Source organism: Ornithodoros turicata, chromosome 7 (genome assembly GCF_037126465.1).
Source record: "Ornithodoros turicata isolate Travis chromosome 7, ASM3712646v1, whole genome shotgun sequence".
Classification (NCBI taxonomy): domain Eukaryota; kingdom Metazoa; phylum Arthropoda; class Arachnida; order Ixodida; family Argasidae; genus Ornithodoros; species Ornithodoros turicata.
The window spans coordinates 58,365,308-58,384,566 of record NC_088207.1 but is presented as its reverse complement, the minus strand read 5'-3'; the positions used below and the strand labels follow the sequence as shown (position 1 = coordinate 58,384,566).

The window sequence follows — 19,259 nt, the reverse complement described above, 5'->3', positions numbered from 1 at the left end:
GCGAAGCGAGGAAGCCATGTACCTGCCCTTTCACTTTTCCTTTTCTCAGCTTCTGCTGATAACGGCAGCATGGTTGCGACGCGAAGTTATCTGAAATAAGAGCGAGAAGGAAACAGAAAGGGGAGGAGGACTGAGCTCGGCGGCAATTTGCCCGCTTCGAAACGACGATTTTCGCTTTTTGTCTTTCTTCAGCTACTACCAGAGTAGTAGGGAAGGTATTTTGCAATGGCAACGGGGTAAACCCGACGTGCCGACCTTTCCTCCTTTTTTTCCTTGTTCTAATAAGTATACCTCCCACCGCGACGTGCGCTTTCTGTTTTTGTCAAAGAAAGCTTGAGGTTGACGTGCCAAATCTCGAAGGTCAATTGGAAAAATTAAATTTCTCGCGAATTATACTTTATAAAAGTGCTCAGAAGTAATGGCAAAGTCTCCTCCGATATAAATAGCGTTGACCCCATTCGGACGAGTAGATTTTTTAAACACGATTTTCGATCACGTTAGATTAGACTAGATTAGAATTAGACGCCAGGTGAAGAACCCAGTATATGTTTGTGTACGTAAGAAGGAAAACAAAGCTACTAATATATCGAAGAAGCCGCAACATTCCGAACGCTTTCCCCTTTTATCTTTCCTTTTTTTCTTTTTCTGCCAATAAATTCCCCCCTGAACGCTTGCTGCCACTCTCTCCAGCAGCTTCCTCATGTAAGATGGAAAGGGTGGGGACAAGTCAACTCTCCTACGGGTCAGATCCGCCGACAGATCTAAAGACGTCTGTGATTGGCTCCCAATGTGGCGGTCTACATTTTCCACTGGCGGAGAATTGGTGAACGCGCACCCAGTGCGGAGCCTATGGAGCATGGTCTGGATGCTTCGAGGAAGATTTTTCGTGGGAAGAGGAGGGCGATTATAAATGCATGATGTCCCGTATTCCAGGGTGGCGCTGTTCTCAGCTGTTCAAGATAGGCTCTAGGAGTGACGCCTGCTGTGGCCACTGTCAACAACCCGAAACAATCGAACACATCCTGCGAGACTGCCGAGCATACCATTCTGCGCGCGAAACACATCTCCCTCGCTCCACCTCGGGCTCGCTAGCAGACATCCTCTACCCCGCTGGTTCTTCTGCCGAACGGTCCGCCAAAGCAAGAAACCTCATTCTCTTCCTGCTGAAGACAGGCCTTGCTGATCGACCCATCTAATACTGTACTCTCCCCGATGAACTCGTGCACCTCACCGCATCCGTCCGTCCTTCCTTTGTGTTTTGTTTTGCTATGCGTTTTCCTTTTCTTTTTTCGGCTATAGTCCCCCCCCCCCCCCCCCACTGGCGGAGATATACCTCAGTGACTGTAGCTCGCATGTTGTTCCGAAGTGCAGCATTCCTTCCATACTTGCCATCCATTGTTCTTGGTAGCCCATCCAATCCACTTCTTATTGCGAGGGGTTGCTCAGTGTCCGTCCAATTCGTTCGTTCAATGAATCACAGTCATTGTAATTAATGCCGATATCAGCGAGACCCGACGGTGGTTACATGGAAGCCGGAGTGAGAGGGATTTGTCTCGGAGAAGATTCGAATTATGTGCAGGCATTTACGAATAGTTTAGTACAGTTTACATGTGCTACGGCTACACCGTATATAGCTTCGCCGCTCACTAATTGTAGTTTGCGGGGTCTGTGCATCTCGCGTTGCGAATTACTGTGTCTGTCTCCAGCTTTATATGTGAGTTTTCAATTGGAGCCTCCCTCGAAGTGTATAGTTGTTGAGATTAACGAAATACTTTGGCCGAACCGATCAATAGAAGGGACCCGGAAACCGACATTCTACGCCAATTTGCCCAGTGATAGCCACGCGTTTCAAATATTGCCTCGGTGGCGGTATTGCGAAGGAGGTATAGAGGGAATTCTTTCATGAGGCCCTGCTCAACGAAACCTGGGATACGGGATGGTTTCGAGGGAGTGTAGTTGTACTACGGTAGCCAATCGGACCTTGTCGCGACCTTCCCACCCTTTTTCCTGTTTGAGATTAGGCGATTTATCACGGACGCTATTTTCATTAAAGGAAAATATTTCGGTTGATTGATGAAAGAAGAAAGTCACTGAAAAGGTTAGCCAGCTGTAGGATTCGAACCCATATCTTCGGGATTACCGGTCCAGGGCTCTACTAATTGAGCTAAGCTAACACGCCCCCCCCCCCCCCCCCCGGGGAGGTGTGCCAGTTTAGCTCAATTGGTAAGAGCCCTGCACCGGTAATCCTGGAGCACGTGCTCCGTGCCCTCCGGTGTTCTGCATTCTTCTTGCAAACAACGCCGTGATCACTAGCTCTCGTTGTATATACCATTAGAGAACTTCATTTCAGATTAGTGTCCGCAACCAACAAGAAACCTTTTTAATGTCGTCTTCGAATGACTCCACTCGTGGCTCCTCCACGCGTAAATACTTCTTCGTTACCTATCGCGCAAACAACATCATTCGGGATCACTTGAGGACCTTCCCGCTCCCTTAATGGTGATGACAAAGCCGTCCCTTCTCACGTTTCCTCCGTTTCATGCTGCTATTATCCCATCACCGACATCAATGCTAGACCTGTACAACTTGTCCCAAAGCGAGCAACGCCCTCGTAGCTTCCCTGAACTGCCGCGAATGAAGAGAAGAATGAGGGAAACGTAATTATACGTAGGTGCCATGTCGCACTTAGAGTGATGGTCGTTTTTATTGGGCAATCCCCACGTACTTTAGCCGTGCAGTTCGTCTGCGTTAAGTCGTTCGGTTGAAAACTCGTGTGTGGATGGAGACATCATTATTGGAGGTGTACGTGGGTGGGGTTATAATTCGCGGATCTTGCACGGATATTTGCGCGAGATCTTGGTTTGTGGATAGAATACCATAACGTGTTGAAATCCCCTTCTGCTGAGGAAACATGAATCACTTTGCGACTAACCAAATTTCGACGGTACCTAGGTTTTCCGAAAAGTAACCAGCAAATATAATCTATCTTACGTAAATCAGATGGGTCTCCGAAATGACGAGGGAAAGAGAAAGGTGTAAAACTGGAAATATATAGCACGAGGCCCCCAGCTGTCGCAACGAGAGCTGGGGGTATAGTGGCTGTGGATATGAATGGCAGCCATTCGGTAGTTTTGAAACGAGTAACGGACCCCCTTGGAGAATAGCGGAACATAAACTTCCCTTCACGCACTTTGTACTTCACGTCAGCCCTAAATAACCGTAGAGTAATTACCTAAAGGTGAATAGCACTTAATGGGAAACGGTGAAAGTCATTTACGTGCGTTTACTAAGGGAACAGCACGATCGAAACGCATAATCTGAACTGTCCTCCTTGCTCACGCGATGTTTTCACGTCAGGTTGATACAGATAAGAAGGGAAAAAAAAGGAGAAACGAAAAGAAAGAATACCAGCGGTAACGGACGTTGGTTTGACTGGCGGGCGGTACTCGTCAACAATTTTGCTACAAAAAATGAAGGTACAATATTATACCCTAGCCACACGGCAAGCTTAATGCATTCAACGGAATGACATTTACTTCACCTCCTAACCAACCATCATTTCGAATGACATCCTTCTCTCCCCTGATTCGTTGAAAACAGGTGGCGTACGCCTTTTCTGTTACAATTATGTTCCGTATAATTGTCACAAGAAAAGGCGTACGACTCCTGTTTTCAACAAATCAGGGGAGAGAAGGATGTCATTCGAAATGATGGTTGGTTAGGAGGTGAAGTAAATGGCATTCCGTTTAATGCATTAGGCTTTGCCGTGTGGCTAGGGTATTAGAGACTCTATAAGAAGTAATTATGAATCGAGAAATTTATTTACTTCACTCGCCAAAATCTTTGCATGGTTTGTAACTCGCTTTCGAACCAAGGGTAACAACGCCAGCCGATCAATATCGCACCATATTGCCTAAAGGACATAGCTTGTAGACCTTGCTGAACACTTCTGTTACTGACGCCACTTAGCATGAGAATGAGTAGAACGACACTAGTATAATGCCACAAAATTACAGGACGGTTACGATTGTGTAACGCGAATTTCGGCTGTTGTGCGTGGATGTTGACACTTTTATTGCTGATATATGCGCAACTACTTTAGAGTGACGAGTACTGTCCTGTGATCTGTGAAGTGAGTCTTGATGTGTATTGAGCTGGGATTAGCGGGACAAAAATATTACTAAAATCGGGGCAAAAGAGGAAACGCCGAAAAATCGGGACACTTTCCGGAATAAGGTACCCACCTCTGAGTATGTTAAAACTGCTTTTATTAGCTTTAGTTTATTTGAACTTGCTTTGCATCACCGAAACCGAGGGTTTTGTGATGCAGCCACAGCGATTTCCCGAGACCTTCTCGTTAACAGCTACTGCTGTAAATCTCGAACAAACGTTAGACTTTGCCATGGTCGGCTTCTTCGTTGGAAAATTTCGCTATGCTCGCTAAAGCGTCCAGAATTTATATGTCACGCTGCCCTCGAACGAGTATTTCGTACACGTTCAAGATTCCCTTGGAAACATTGATTGTTGTTGGTTGATTGTGCGTGTGAATTGACCATGAAAGAATAGCAGGTGATGCATGGCCCGCATTTTCTCATAGCGGTTCTGCGGTGCACACATAATCGATAACGACATACTCACGAGAAATCCTGACGCAACTCTTTGATAGCGTTGAAAGCACTTGTAAGTTTTTCATAGCCACAGTTGCTTCGCGGTGCTAACATGCAATAAAAAAAACACAAAAAACTTTCACAGATAATCTTGATTAGTGTAATTTTTAGACTTATTTCCTTTTTGGTCTTTGTAGTTTTTTTTTAAATTTTAATTCGTTACAGCAAAATTCAAGGTACCCGGCCAAGTTTCGATTTATTTGTTCCGTAATATTAGATTTCTACCGTTAGATTTGAAGCAACTTTTCAACTCGCGAACCTCTCGAAACACACCACTATCACGCACCCTGCAGTACTCAAAAGAATGAAAACACAAGGACAATGACAAGGACAATTTTGAATAAGCATTTTGAAGAAAAATCAGTCCCGCACATTATATGTACCCCTCTTCTCCCCATTTTTCGGTGATGAACCCGTTCGGACGTGAGAGCCACTTTATCGATTGAGAAACGCGCGCGCGCGCTGCACAAAAACGATGCAGCGGAGTTCCTGGAAAGGCAGCGTCTTAATTTATTGAGAGGGAAGTGCCGTGTGTTTCGGAGGGCGGACAAGGTTGAGAATGCCGGAGCGTGCTCCGGAGTTCACTGCACTAACGCTCCCCTAATGTCCCGTAATAGTGGAGTTAAACGGCAGACGAGAACTTGGTGAAAGGGTTTGATAAACGAGCAGCGTTTAGCAGCACAGATGTAACGAATGTATAGTTAGTACGATGAGAAAACGACTCGAAAGGCTTAGGAAAACTTTGCTGAAGGCGTGAAACAAGGAACGCCATTAGCGGTGCGGAGTTATTAACAGGTGGAAAGATAAGGCTAGATATTAGGGCTTATTCGCACGATGTCGTCCGCATTAGAGCGCCACTGTCGCCAGCAGATTATCCGTTATAATGTAGGTCCTCATGTTGTGACCGTCCAGGCCTTCATTCACATCGTATTCAACCTATATTTGATGTTTCAAAGTTAGAAGCTAGTGCCCTCTGGAGGGGTGACGCAGTGAATTAAGAGCAACAACTTTATTTTTAAGATGAGAAATGGTTTGTTTCATCGCCAAGGGCGATACTCTACCCCATTGCTGGTGGTGACGCGGGGAATTAACTAATGAACCCTATAGGAACCCAGTGAATAAACCCTATAATGCTTATTCGCTGACGTCACCACCATGATGCAAAATGGAGATCTATTAATGCCGAACATGTGAAAATTTCCAGGGACATTCAGAGAGTACGATAGCTTCGAAACGCCATATGAACGGCGCTTTGCGTACGAAAACAGGACACAGGCTGGTTCTCCAGTGGGTTCCAACCCATTGTGGTGTCGTCGCGAATGAACACGCCGACAGCACCGCAGAAGCAGCTCTCTCGTCTCGGAGACGGACAAGTATTGCGCTTCCGAGAGGAGACCGTCGTTCCATTCTTCGACGCCTCGTGACACCCCTGGCTTCCCGCTAATTGACAACTGACACTCTCCCCCATCTACGCTGAGGAGAGTGGATCCAACGCTCGCTTTCCGCATGCCACGGAACACCTCTCGTCAAGATGCTACATTAATTCATCGAATGCGACTCGATGTGGCGTTTACAGCTCAGTGGCGTTGTCTCTCGAGACAAGTTGACTCTCCCAGATGCTGTCACTGCGGTGCTCTAGAGGATCTAGAGCACATTCTTCTTCATTGCCCACTCTACCAACCGTCCCAAACCGCACTTTCCTGGTCTCTTAATCAGCTCGACCCCCTCTCTCACAAAATTGCTTCGTCCCTGGCCACATCCAGCCCACCAACGCTCTGCTCTCAAAGATCTCTTGACCTTTCTGGATACCATAGGAGTTCCATCCATGTTGTGAAGGGGCTCATCATTTCATTCCTCACATCGCCACCGGCAATGCGGTAGAGTATCGCCCCTTGCGATGAAACTCCCCATTCACAATCTAAAATAAAGTTGTGTTTGTTGCGAACAAGATGAGGATGGTCAGGCTTTGTACCAGGCTCCAAATCTGCTAGCGACTCTGGGGCCCCATTGTGCGTGACGTCATGCGAATAAACATTGTGTGCGGGGAGTACAGACTCCCGGTGTACATCTTCGACCACCATTTACGACTCTTTGAGAAAAATTATGCAGCCGGTGGTTCATTACAATTATAGAATAACACGCTGTCCTTTCGTAAAAGGAAAAGAAAACTCAGCTCACGTAGCGTACTTGCCATAGCAAGGAAAACGGAGCGGCAGCGTCGCGCATTCCGCAAGCTGTCCGTGGCGTAACTTGTGGAATGTGCGATGGCGGTCTGTATTTTTACATTTATGTGAGTGCGAGAAAGCGGCGAATAAATTATTCAGAAATATAGAATGCCCGTTAAACGACACTTGCGAGAACTTTCTGCTACTGCTACGGTCCGCGTTTACAAACTATACCGACGAATTTTAGCGCTTAAACCGTAGATTGGAATGCTCACAGTGTGTTGTTCTGCCTTTGGTATATTAACGAGTACGAGTAACGAAGAGAAAAAGAGAGAGAAAGAACTGACGCCAAAATGGACTTGCCTTTAAATCCGCGTTCTGTTCGTTCGCCGAGGTAGGGAGACGACACAGTGAGCCTGCTATTTGTTTTAGGTTTAGAGTAGTTGCAACCAACTCGTTCAGGCATTGCGTACTTGCTCATCCCCACAATCCTTAACGGAAAATAGACTGACTGCCTGAAATCAACGAAAAAAGAAAGAGAAAAAGACAGGAAAAAGAAAACCTCGTGCAAGAACAGTTTCCTTTTTCCAGATTATCACGCGCCATTGGTTGCGTAAAAGTTTTCTTCTACGGTGTCTTTACGTATAGGAGGCATAACCTAATTTAAAACGCGCCGCGAAAAATCGCTCATAAAGAATAACGTGGAAGGACACCTTACGTAAACTCTGCCTATACGATTTTTCTTGCTTTGCCATATAGTCCTAACATTGCCATCGAACGATAACTTGTGGAATGTATACGGGAACGAGAAACACGGGATCCTCATACGAAGCTCGCGCAACCTAAAAGAAGAAAACAAAAACAATAGAGAAAAAAAAAAGAAAAAAAATGTATTGCTATCCCGATGCATCCTCGCAAATCTGATTCCCCGAAGAAATAGGACGCGAGATTGCCAAGCCTTACCGGCAACGACGACTCTCTCTCTTTCCACTTTCTTTCTTTCGGTAAAGGAATAGCAGCACTCACAGTATTGCAACGTGAAACATGGTCAATAGGGAATTGAAGGGAAGGCTGAGGGTTGCAGGCGACCGCAATGCAGCCCCATTTTGTTCATTTCGCTACCTGCTCGTTTCCTTGGTCCGTCTCTTTGGCTGCGGTCCACCTCTCGTTATGCATGTTCTGTTGGTCATCGAGCAGCCGGCATTAGCCTGGCTGCCCTTTCCTCTTTCTCTCTTCTTTCTCCTAATAAACATACCCCCCCCCCCCACCCTTTTATCGAGCAGTACGTGACAACTAAAGTACCTAAATAGGGACTCTAGTGACAACAAGAACGCGAAAGAAGATCAACCTACCACCTAAAAGATGTCTTCGTTACCGTCTTTTGGACGCGTAAGGTTTTGCCTTACGTGTTGCCAGTGTTGCCAGCAAACAGTGTTGCCACATTTTTTCGATCTCAAGTGGCCAAATTCAGTCGCTAAAAGTCGCTAAATCTAAAAACAGATGCGTAATTGTGCCAAAATTATCGTCGCCTGGCGAACTAATGATTGTGATATCTATTTATCGTTTTGATAAACGCTGCAGGCGGCCAATGTAGCTTTCGTCACTGTGCAAGCACCGTTTTGCAGAATGCCGTCATCTGTTATGTATTCTTCCTTTGTCACCTTGTTTTCAGCGCGATGCCACAGAAGTTGCGGTAATTCCGATACCGTTTATTTTGTTTTAATTCCGTGTTGGCGCCGCGAAGCAACTGTGGCTATGAGCGGCGTACTGGGTTGGACAGATGGAGAGAGGACAGCAGGAAGAAGTGGGAGACAAGGGGGGATAGCACGCGTCCTGGGCAGACTTCAAGTGGAAATGTGCCGACATTCGTCTGGAAAGTCTGCCGGAAAACCAAAGGAAAACCTCAGACAGCGCAAGCGGAATGTCGGGATTCGAGCCGACATTAAATTTAAAATATTCAAAATTCGTTATAACGCATTAAAAATATCTACCACCAATATTTCAGTTGGCACGCACTTCGAATACCACAGTGCTCGATGGCATACCCGTGGTGGTTTAATACTCGTACTCATCAATCATCAACACTAGCACATAACCCGCATTCACCGAATGTTAGCCCATTATTCTAAGTGGTTTCAACATGAGCATTTCAAGTTTTAACTAGGTTCGTCACATTACCTGGTTGTTTGGCACATTACAACCCTATAGTAGCTTTTGCGAAAAAAAAAGAACTCAAATAATAATAATAATAATAATAATAATAAATAATAATAATAATAACAATAATAATCAGCTCATTATTCTGTCTCTAGCGCGCCCTGTAGTTATGCCCTGCCATTTCACCATTTCTTGCTGTGCTGCCTCCACGAAAGCAGCTGAAGCATGAAAGACTGGGCACAAGCAGCGCGCCAGCGTATCAATGAAAGCCGGCGCGTCCCTCTGACGAGCTAAGACGGTAACAGATGCGACATTGGAGTCTTCCAGAGTGGCGACACTTCGTAAACTCTTTCAGCCTTCCGCTTGCTAGCAGTGTGGGGCAGACATACAGAGTCTTATGTGCAAAGAATAGAGGAATAAGGTCGTTATAGATAATTGCTCACCAGAACCCCGGAACTTTGTAGAAATTTAATTTCCTCTGTTCGTGTAAAGTTGCCGCGTAATGTTCTTTCATTAGAGACAATTAAGTTTCTGAGACGCACTTAATTGGTTAAATCGGTCGACTTGCCTTATCTCTGAAGCGTAAGGAACTGGGAGTTGTGCATCCCAAGAGTGATCACGTACGCTGTTAGGTGAAGGAGGAGAAGAAGAAGAAGAAGAGTAATCGCAGCTGCTTCTCCTCTATATTGCAAATTGACCTCTTTAGATTGACCCATAAATTTACTCCCCAGTACTTCAAACAGTTCCAGTACGTCGCATAAACTTGAATGCATGTAGTACTGAAAGGGAGTAATGGAATACAAAATGGAATAAAAGTGCACTTTTTTTTTTCCTTCGGGGGTAGTTCTAGAGATGGGCATACAATATAGAATAATATGCCCTTCCTGCATCCACGTTTTCTTGCTTCATTCCATTTGTCCGTCTTAAGAAGGTCAAATGGTTACTTATTATGCGGCGCTAGCTCTATTCAGTTCATCTCCTACGTATGTGCAACCAATGTGCATCTACGCCGAACAAAGGGAACAAATCCTTCGTCTCCTTTTCTTTTTTCTGCAAACATAAGCAGCCCACACATCACGTAATGTAACACAGAATGCGGAACTGCGTACTTACGGCGAATAAACCTCTACCCGAGAAACGTCATCATGAGAGTACTGATGTTCTGAGGCTGGAACAACATAGAAGGGACAAATACATACAAAGCCTCAATTTGCCTAAGAAATTAACGATGAAAGTTGAAAGTCACTGAAAAGGTTAGCCAGCTGTAGGAGTCGAACCCACATCTTCTGGATTGCCGGTCCAGGGCTCTACCTGGACCGGCAATCCAGAAGATGTGGGTTCGACTCCTACAGCTGGCTAACCTTTTCAGTGACTTTCAACTTTCAAACGTCATCATGACGTTGGTAGACAGACTGAAAACGAAAGACATCGGAAGGGGAGGACTGGGTTCCACGAATGGACACTTGTTCGCTGCCTCCTATTGAAAGAAAAGTAGGACCGAAGGTCGCGTCGCTTTCAGGGACCATCGTAATCCCCTCAAGACGGTGGCTTTCGGGCGTGACCTTGTTCGCCTCTAACATCGAGCGTAGTTCAACTCTACCAAATTGGTGCCGCTGTCGAACACTATGACGTCATTCGTTTAGAAACAGGAGAGGTCTATTCGGGCGGTCATTTCGTGGCAACACGGCCTAGCGCTGGACCACGTGACCTTTGTCCCCCGAACATGAGTAACAGGAATCTAGCAGTTTTAGTCGCCTGGATCACGCTAGAGGCATCGCGGTCGCTCGTCTTCGGGTTCCGCCGTCTGCTATCCCACGTGAACTACGACGTGCGGGCCAATGAGGGCCCTCGCGATGAGGAGGTGACGACACCGGATATAGTTGGACAATCCGCTGCCCGGTCGCGTCGAGACCGGGCGGATAAAGTGCTATCTTGCAAATTCCTGGTGCTCGGAAAATGCCACGCGAACATGCGAGATCTGGCAAAACTGGCGAGAACAGTCGGGATCCGGCAAAAAAAAAAATTGCCACGAAATGACCACCCGAATTCGCCATTAGTGACAACGAATTTACCATGAGACGCCGCAGATGCAATGATTGCAAGCATGATATACAGGGTGTGTGCAGAAAAACATGACCCGCATTTTGGCACATAGCTTGTTGCCTACCTAACTAACGAACTTCCGGTGGCGCACGATGGCGCATTTATGCGTGCGAAATCTGTAGAAAAATTGTGGAAGCCATACCCAGCTTAAAAAAATAAACGGAACAACGAAAACGTCGGCTTCCGTGCATCAGAATAGGGCAACATGGTGGGCAACAGGGTGTATGTGAAAGGGCAACATGGTGCACGTAGGAGAGTTGTGTTCAAGTACCGCTAAGGGAGCTATCGGTGCATAAATCGAAACGATGTCCCACATGGATGCTCATCGGCAGTGCCCCTAGCGGTGCCTGCACATAACTCTTATGAGACTGAAATACACTACCATGCAGTGTCATGACCGCCCTATTCTAATGCATGGAAGCCCATGTTTTCGCGCTTTGTTTATTTTTTTACATTGAGTATGGCTTCCAGGATTTTTTTGTAGCTTTCGCACGCATAAATACGCCGTCGTGCGCCACCGGAAGTTCCTCGGCTAAGTAGACAACGCGTTACATGTAAAAATGCGGGTCATGTTTTTCTGCACACACCCTGTACATGCAGCGTCTGACTTCAATATCCTTGCATTCCCTTTAGTTTGCTATTCGCAACGTTCGAAACTGCAAACTCGAAAAGTAACCGATGCGAAGTAACCGATGCGCTTCTTTCCATAGCCATAGGTCCGTGAAAGGTCCTTTTCACGGACCTTTCCGCTTTCCGGCGCATTCGAGAAGCAGGCCTCCTAATTAAGCGCATTCCGCACCATTGCGCAGTAGATGCACGTCCGTCTCGAACGTTCAGGGCATCCCAGATGTTCGTAGAGCAGTCGTAGCATGCCCCGTACCTTTTCGGAACGCGGAAGCTGCTCCGCCGGTGCATCCGTTAATCGAACAAGCAAATCTTTCACAGCATTCCTTAACTGATTTTAGAATGCCTACTTGCGCGTACGTCAGATACCATGGTCAGATACTGCGAATATCCGAAAGGTTTAGTCAAACATTCTTGCAAATGTTAAACAGCGTGCATGCAGTGCGTGTCTTAAGTAAGGCATCCGCAAATATTTCGAACTGTAAAGCTTTCGAGGAGCTCCTTCCAAACATACGCACGTGTTAACTTATCCCAAACTATGTCTTGCATGTTGTTTATGCAAAGGCTAAAATGCGCGATTAATTCCTCATTTTATGTTAATGCGTTGCTCCTAAATGCGAACGAGACTGATTGGTAACTCTTCATCTCCATGCACGGCATATTACCCTGTACAATGCAATGAAGAGCTCAAGTGAACTTTTTGTATCGCGAAAATACGCCTGTGCACCTACCTCAAACATTCCTGCACCTGAAGCCCTCCAGGCGACCGTCCACCACTTAACCCAGTCACTCGCAACAAGTTCTCTTTTATGCCGAGATTGCGTTCGGGAGCGCAGAGACTGCTGATACTGTGCCTACCTGTTGCTGAGCCATGGAGGCTTTCGCTTCGGTCATGACCAATAACCTCTTCTTGCCGGCTACGTTGCTGGAGGAGGCGTGGTTGTAGCTCCCCGGAAATTGCGTCAGGGACGCCAACTTCCGGTTGCGGGCGTAGAACCGGTAGAAGACCACTGAGACGATTATGAGCAGCGCCAGCCCCATTGCAGCGGCGGCTCCGAGAACTGAGGGCGAAACCATGGTAACCGCGGAGGCGCTGCGGTCGATATTGCCTCTCTGAAAAAAAGGACAAAAAAAAGAAAAGAAAATAAAAATAAGAGGAGGAGAGAATGAGGAGGACGGCTGAGTGGCAATAAGCGGGCCGAAAGCAAAGGTGAAGTGTCAGTGGAAGCCCGTTCAGATAAGGGGACAGTTATGAAGGATGACACTACGGAAGCCACAAAGTTTAAACCTCAGCTTTCAGCCTTGCTCTTTGTTTGTTTTTTTCAGCGGTACCGAGAAATAATAAAGGAGAATGGGACATAATGCTCGTGTCCTCATTAGTGTCTCGAGTGGGGCATGCGTGTTCGTTAAGCACACCGTATGAGTGCGGGAGGGGCACTAATCCGATGAACATAATTTGCAAAGAATAAGAAGGCAGAAGCTCTATTTGAGCTACACAAAATCGGAGCGCAATCAACACTAATCGCATGGGTTGTAGTGAATGAGTATTGGGGAGGGACATTATTTCATTTTTTTGCCTTTTTCTTTTTTTGTTTTGTTTGCTCAAGGCAATAGTTGTACTTGTAGAGGAAGCACGTCTCTACGTTGATGTTCTAGCAGTTTGGCACGCATGTTCACAATGCGCCACCAAAGTCCGTAAAGTTGCATATCCATTTTAGGAGCGACGCGAGCGCACAGTGCTCACGTGCGTCGGGATTTCTCGACGAGTAATCAGTCAAGAGTCTTTAATAGTCTGTCAACTAACAACACTCGTGTGTGGAATACGGCACATAAGACGCGGTGACGTAATTCAAAAGTTGAAATAAATATGTCGTTGAAAATAATCTCCATCAAAGACTTCGTAAAAGTTGGAAGTGCGACGAGAAGACCATTTTGCGTAAAGAAAAAACATCCCCATGTATGTACATTCCACGACTGTACTCGTAGCCACCGTCCTCGTTGTCCGCACCATCGACATCGACATCGTTAGGGATCCTGAATACTAGCTCCCTAGCAGAGGGAGCTAGTACTGAGGCATCCTACCTTTCGTAGGTGTTATGAGCGACCTTCCCGTTTTCCTATTTTTTTTCTTCAAATAAACATATACCTCCCCCCTTTTGTAGCGCAGAAAGCCGGTTAATGCGGGAAATTAATGAGCATTAATGCTTGGCGCCAGCGCGTGCTCGTTAGGTTCAGCCCCCCCTTAAATATTTAGTCAGTGTTATTTCTGCCTGTTAATGCATCCCACGTGCGGTCCAATTAGCCGTTATTCGCGGTCGTTCCGCTCCCGAGGGCGGAACAAAACTTATGCCATAGTCAACTGTAATGGGCCGAGGAGTTTAGGCGCTGAGATTCTTACTGGAATAATGAGCGCGTTGATTCGACTGGATCGGTAAAAATGAAGAACGAAATAAGCCGAAATGAATCTCGTCACTCGCATTTATGAGCCCGTATATCCTGGTATTTGTTGTTTATATTGGTAGTGTGTATTGTCTGTTCTTCAAGGAGCCGAAGAAATAGAACTATAAGAACGTATAAGAAACTCTCGGCGGACTTAAAATTAATGAGTTACAATCCGAAAGGACTTAAAGACTGAACAAGTACATAGAGGTTACACATTGCGACTACATATAAATTAGATTTATAAGTATTGCGCGCATGCGGGATTCGTAATCCGTATTTCTTACCTCATTCCGGTGACCAGTAAGATAGACATAATTATTTACGCCTGTGATTTAATTTCTTGTCACGTTCACTTCACGATAGCTCGAAGATTAAGACTTCCCGTCCGCTCTCAGCTCGGCACAAACGCAAGTAAATTCAATTTCTCTTATAAGTCTCGAGGAACCGCTGGGCTTAGAAGAGCTCTCAAACATGGAATGATGGCAGTTGAAGAAAAGGCACCGGGAGTGGGATTCGAACCCACACCCTCCGATTGAAGGTCAAAGATACTACTATCTGAAAGATACTCCGGAAAAATGTCAAACTTTTGCTGCTGCAGAGCGGTCCCGGAGCTCGCAGCGAATACTGGCGCCTTAGCGCATCAAAAACATTCGGGAAACCAGAGAGATAAAAACTTGATAGAACGCTTGAGTTACTCACGTTTCTGCTCTGTTGATATGCAAATTTTTTTTTCTAGATGAACCAAGCACACTCATGCGTAAGTAGAAATGCTTTAATATGCGTCGGCAGTAACCCTCATGACCCTGGAAACCCGCACACAATCAAGCCGTAAGGAGGGCTTTTCCACAACAAGGGTATACGTGCAGTGATGCACGCTTTCCGTTTACTTGTTCGGCAGTCGCAAGTAATGCTTCCTGTACCGGAAGGGAAAGCATCGAGGAGCGTGCTCTAGTGCACGTATGCTCTTTATAGAAGGAAAGCAAGCTTTTACGAGCGCCATTCTTTCGTGGCACTCGTATGTTTGCTCGTCACGACAACTTCGGAACGAGATGCTCGTTGTAATCATGTAGGGGGTGCTCGAGTTATTGCTGTTCAGCCGAGATCACTCGGAAGTTTCATAACGAAAGGCAAAAGACTGCTGTTTGACTCGTCCCCATTTAGATGGGACAGGTACGTACCACTTTTGTGGCGCTATGCGGAGGTGGGGAGTAATGAGTAAAAACAGCGCGGCTGCCGAGTACACATAACTAAGAAACAATGAAATACAATACAATAAAATATAATAAAAAAGGGGACTCTTGTACTAAGAAGGGGTTGGTCGACTAAGTGAGGGCGGGTGATAACGGGCGGTGCGACGTTTCAAGCCCCAAGCTCTTCGTCATGCAAAACGGGAATGAAAGAGACAAAGGGAGGACTGTGTCAAGCATGCCACCTGCTAATTTATTTATTATTCTATTTATTAATACTGTAAGCCAATATGTGGCCCAAACAGGAGTGGCAGACATGTTTGACACATATTCAACAATGGACAACAAAACAGATCTCAGTAAATTGACCCATCAAAACACGATCACACACTATATCTATTAAATCAACACCACAAGGCATTCCATTGAGATCAAAAATAAAATTGCTTCACGTTACTTATAAAATTATCTGACTCGAAAACACTTCCGGGCAATGAATTCCAATCTTCTATCGTTCGAGGAAAGAAACTATATTTAAATGCATTAGTTCTTGCAAAAATTGCTGAGTAATGTTAAGGGAAAAAAATTAGCAGGAGCTCTTTGGCTGCACGTATAGCATATGTTTGTAAGTCAAAAGTCGACGTTTGACTTACAAACATGAGTAATGTTAATGCGTTACATTTTGACCGAGTAATGCGTCATGACACTACTCATTACTTGGATGGAATTTTCTGGCACAATCTAAAGCCAACAGTTAAAAATTGTGCCATGTCAAGGCGCGGAAAGCCCCTGATTTTTCCATCCGTCTCTAACAGTGACCAGGAGGAGGACCAAGCTCGTGGTATTCTCCGGTAGGCCAACACATGTTCATGTGGTGTCATCACCATTTTTCTCCTCTAACGCTTTTCAGTCGAAAGAGAATGAGAGAGAAAAAAAAGGCCTCTACACTCGTAACAAGTGACAAGTAACAACTGATTGGCTGTTTATGTCTCGCACTGAGCACCAACTACATCTGCGCTGCAATAAATATTATACATACCGGTTGTTATATCAGCTGGCTCGCTAATTGTTCCTTATTTCAACAACAACTTTATTTTTGACCTTGTAGAGTGGGGAGTTTCATCGCCACAGCGATACTCTACCCCATTGCTGGTTGGAACGGGGGGAATAAAATAACGAGCCCCTTCACAATAACGATCCAAGTCTGATTGTTTCCAGAAATGTCAGACGAGCTTTGAGCGCAAAGCGTTGCTTCGCTGGACTAGGCCAGGGACCAAGCAATTTCGATAGGGAGAAAGAGCGAGAGTCCAGCTGACGAAGAGACTCGGAGAGTGTGATTCGGGAAGGTTCGTAGTGAGGGCAATGAAGAAGAATATGCTCCAGATCCTCAAGAGCACCACAGTGGCAGCAGGTAGGAGAGTCAACTTGTCTCAAGCGGTAACGCCACTGAGCTGTAAAGGCCACATCGAGGCGCATTCGGTGGACTAATGCAGCATCTTGACGAGAGGTGTTTCGTGGCATGCGCTAGGCGAGCGTTGGATCAAGTCTGCTCAACATAGAGAGGGGAAGAATGTCGGTTGTCCGTTGGGGGAAGCCAGGGGTGTCACTAGGCGTCGCAGAATTGAACGGCGGTCTCCTCTCAGCAGAACAATACGGGTCCGTTTCCGATACGAGAGTGCTGCTTCTGCGGCGCTGTCGGCCTGCTCGTTCCCCACGACACCACAATGGGCTGGAACCCACTGGAGAACTAGCCTGTGGCCTGCGGCGTAGATAGTGTGGTAAGCCATTAACACATCTGTGACTAGAGGTGCGGATGGGCCTCGTATGCCGGAATTTTCAATTGCTTGAAGTGCAGATTTGGAGTCTGTAAAGACTGCCCATTCCCGGGGTGTAAAATCAGCGATGTGCTGTAGAAAGAGAAGGATGGCATATAGTTCGTCAATTCTGTTCTGTCAATTAGAGTTCTGTCAATTTTTAGACGCTTGTACCCTTGTTCTTGAAGTATAGCATCCAGGGTCTTGTACCATGTCTGTCCAGATTGCTTTAACCCGTACAAAGCCATATTCAGCCTACATACTTGATTACCGTTCTCGCACAAATTCACTTGCACCGACTTGTGGAATATTCGAGTAACTGATACCTATAATGATTTGCAGGTTTTTGCAAGTGTGATATATTTTTATTACTTTTTTTTTTCATTTGTTACACCCCTTATTTCTGTTCTAGCGTTACAATTTGCCTCTATAGACGGGTGGCCCCACTTCTAGCTCGGCTACCGGGCCCCCTTGACAATGTGTATTTTCACAAAAATGACGAAATAAAGAAAGAAAGAAAGAAGGAAAGAAAGAAAGAAGAAAAGAAAAAAAAAGGAAGAAATAAAGAAATTGCAATACACCCTTGTTCGAGGTGCAATAACACAATCGATGTTCGGGTGCGTTTTGTTCTCAGAAAAATGTATCATACGGAGAATTTTTTTGTGTCAGTTGTCAAGTGATGCCATATCCTTTCATAACGCGCAAGAAACAGAAAATCTTTTGGATGGTGTTCTTGCCTTTTTTAAGGGGACGTATTGCCAAACAACTAAAATTTATGTTACACTGTGTTTTGTTCTCTAATATCAGCTAATAAACCTAAGTTGTACAAGAGTAAAAATGGGGTTTCATTCTAATTTTTCGAAGGGGGGAAAACACACTGGAAACCTTGGTGATGGTAAACAATACACAGTATTTCTCAAATCTAACAAATCTAATCTTTTCTGCAAGTGCAATGTAACAAAGGCATCGCTAACAAGACTTAGCGGGAACCGTACCTCAGTGAAACCGCATATTGATTTTAAAAAACAATTTGAAAGTCTCACTATCGCCACGGTACAACACTACAGGGCGTTTTTTTAATCCTTTACAGAATTTTTATAATAAAGCTATGATACCTAGATGCAGTTTTCACAGACTGTGGGTTATGCGGCCTGGCGGACATCCCGTGAGAAAGAGCATGTAAGAACTGCTCGACTAATTACCTAAAATTCATTAATGAACTTCTTAATAAGATGTTTTCGGGGAAGTGCAAAATAGCATAAATGTAGCGAGCCATTATTTCAATTCATCCCGATTTTTAAACATCCTCAAACGAGCACGTACTTTGAGACATAAATAGCCAAATATATTATGCAAATGAGGCGAAACCAGAACTACACACCTCTCGAGCTCAAAAAACAGCGAATGAGCGTTCGCGTCGGGGGACCACGTGTTTTGTAGCGATCGAGCTGATTGTAATAAACGGTGATCTGCTGACAAGATAGACAGATAGACCTCTTTCGGGCCCAGATAAGCTGAAGCGATGTCGTTTCTGCGCTCGAGAAGTGCGTAGTTTCGCCTCATTTGCATATCACAGTTTGGCGATTTGTAATTGAAAGTATACGTGCTCGCTTCAGGATTTTTAAGAAATAGGGTGGATTGAAATAGTGATTGCCTCCAATTGTGCTCTCTCGCGGTTTCGCGAAAACATCTAATGAAGAAGTCAATTCATGAAGTTTAGGTAATTAATCGTCCAGTAGATACATGCTCTTTCCCATAGGACGTTCTCCTGGCCGCGTAATCCACACGCAAAAAATGGCAACAGTGCTGCTCTCACATTTTTAAGAAGAGATATTTAAAGGATCAACAAAAATAACCATTAAAATAAAAATAAAACGCCCTGTACAATAATATTGAGTGGTATTATTTGAGCTTTTTCGCGAAAATCAATTATTCTTGACAGGTATTTAGTACTGCGTCAGAATTTATGACAATTTACTCCTCGTACTAAGGCCCCGGACGTATTTCGTCTTCAGTAGTCAAAGAAGATTTGATTGGCAGGTGAATTGATAAGTAAATTTAAAAAAAAATGGTTAAATTGAATTCGGCACCCGACCAATT

At 45.3% G+C, this 19,259-nt stretch overlaps 1 protein-coding gene across 3 annotated transcripts in view; it reads right to left on the bottom strand.

Annotated features, from left to right (window-relative positions):
- LOC135401734 (synaptotagmin-5-like) overlaps positions 1-19,259 on the bottom strand; it is a 188,761-nt gene that overhangs the window by 52,034 nt on the left and 117,468 nt on the right. For 2 of the 3 annotated variants that reach the window (XM_064634289.1, XM_064634290.1), the window contains exon 3: positions 12,575-12,829. In XM_064634289.1, the coding sequence (XP_064490359.1) occupies positions 12,575-12,793 (219 nt within the window). In that variant the 5' untranslated portion in view covers positions 12,794-12,829. The other variant, XM_064634292.1, reaches the window with a different exon arrangement.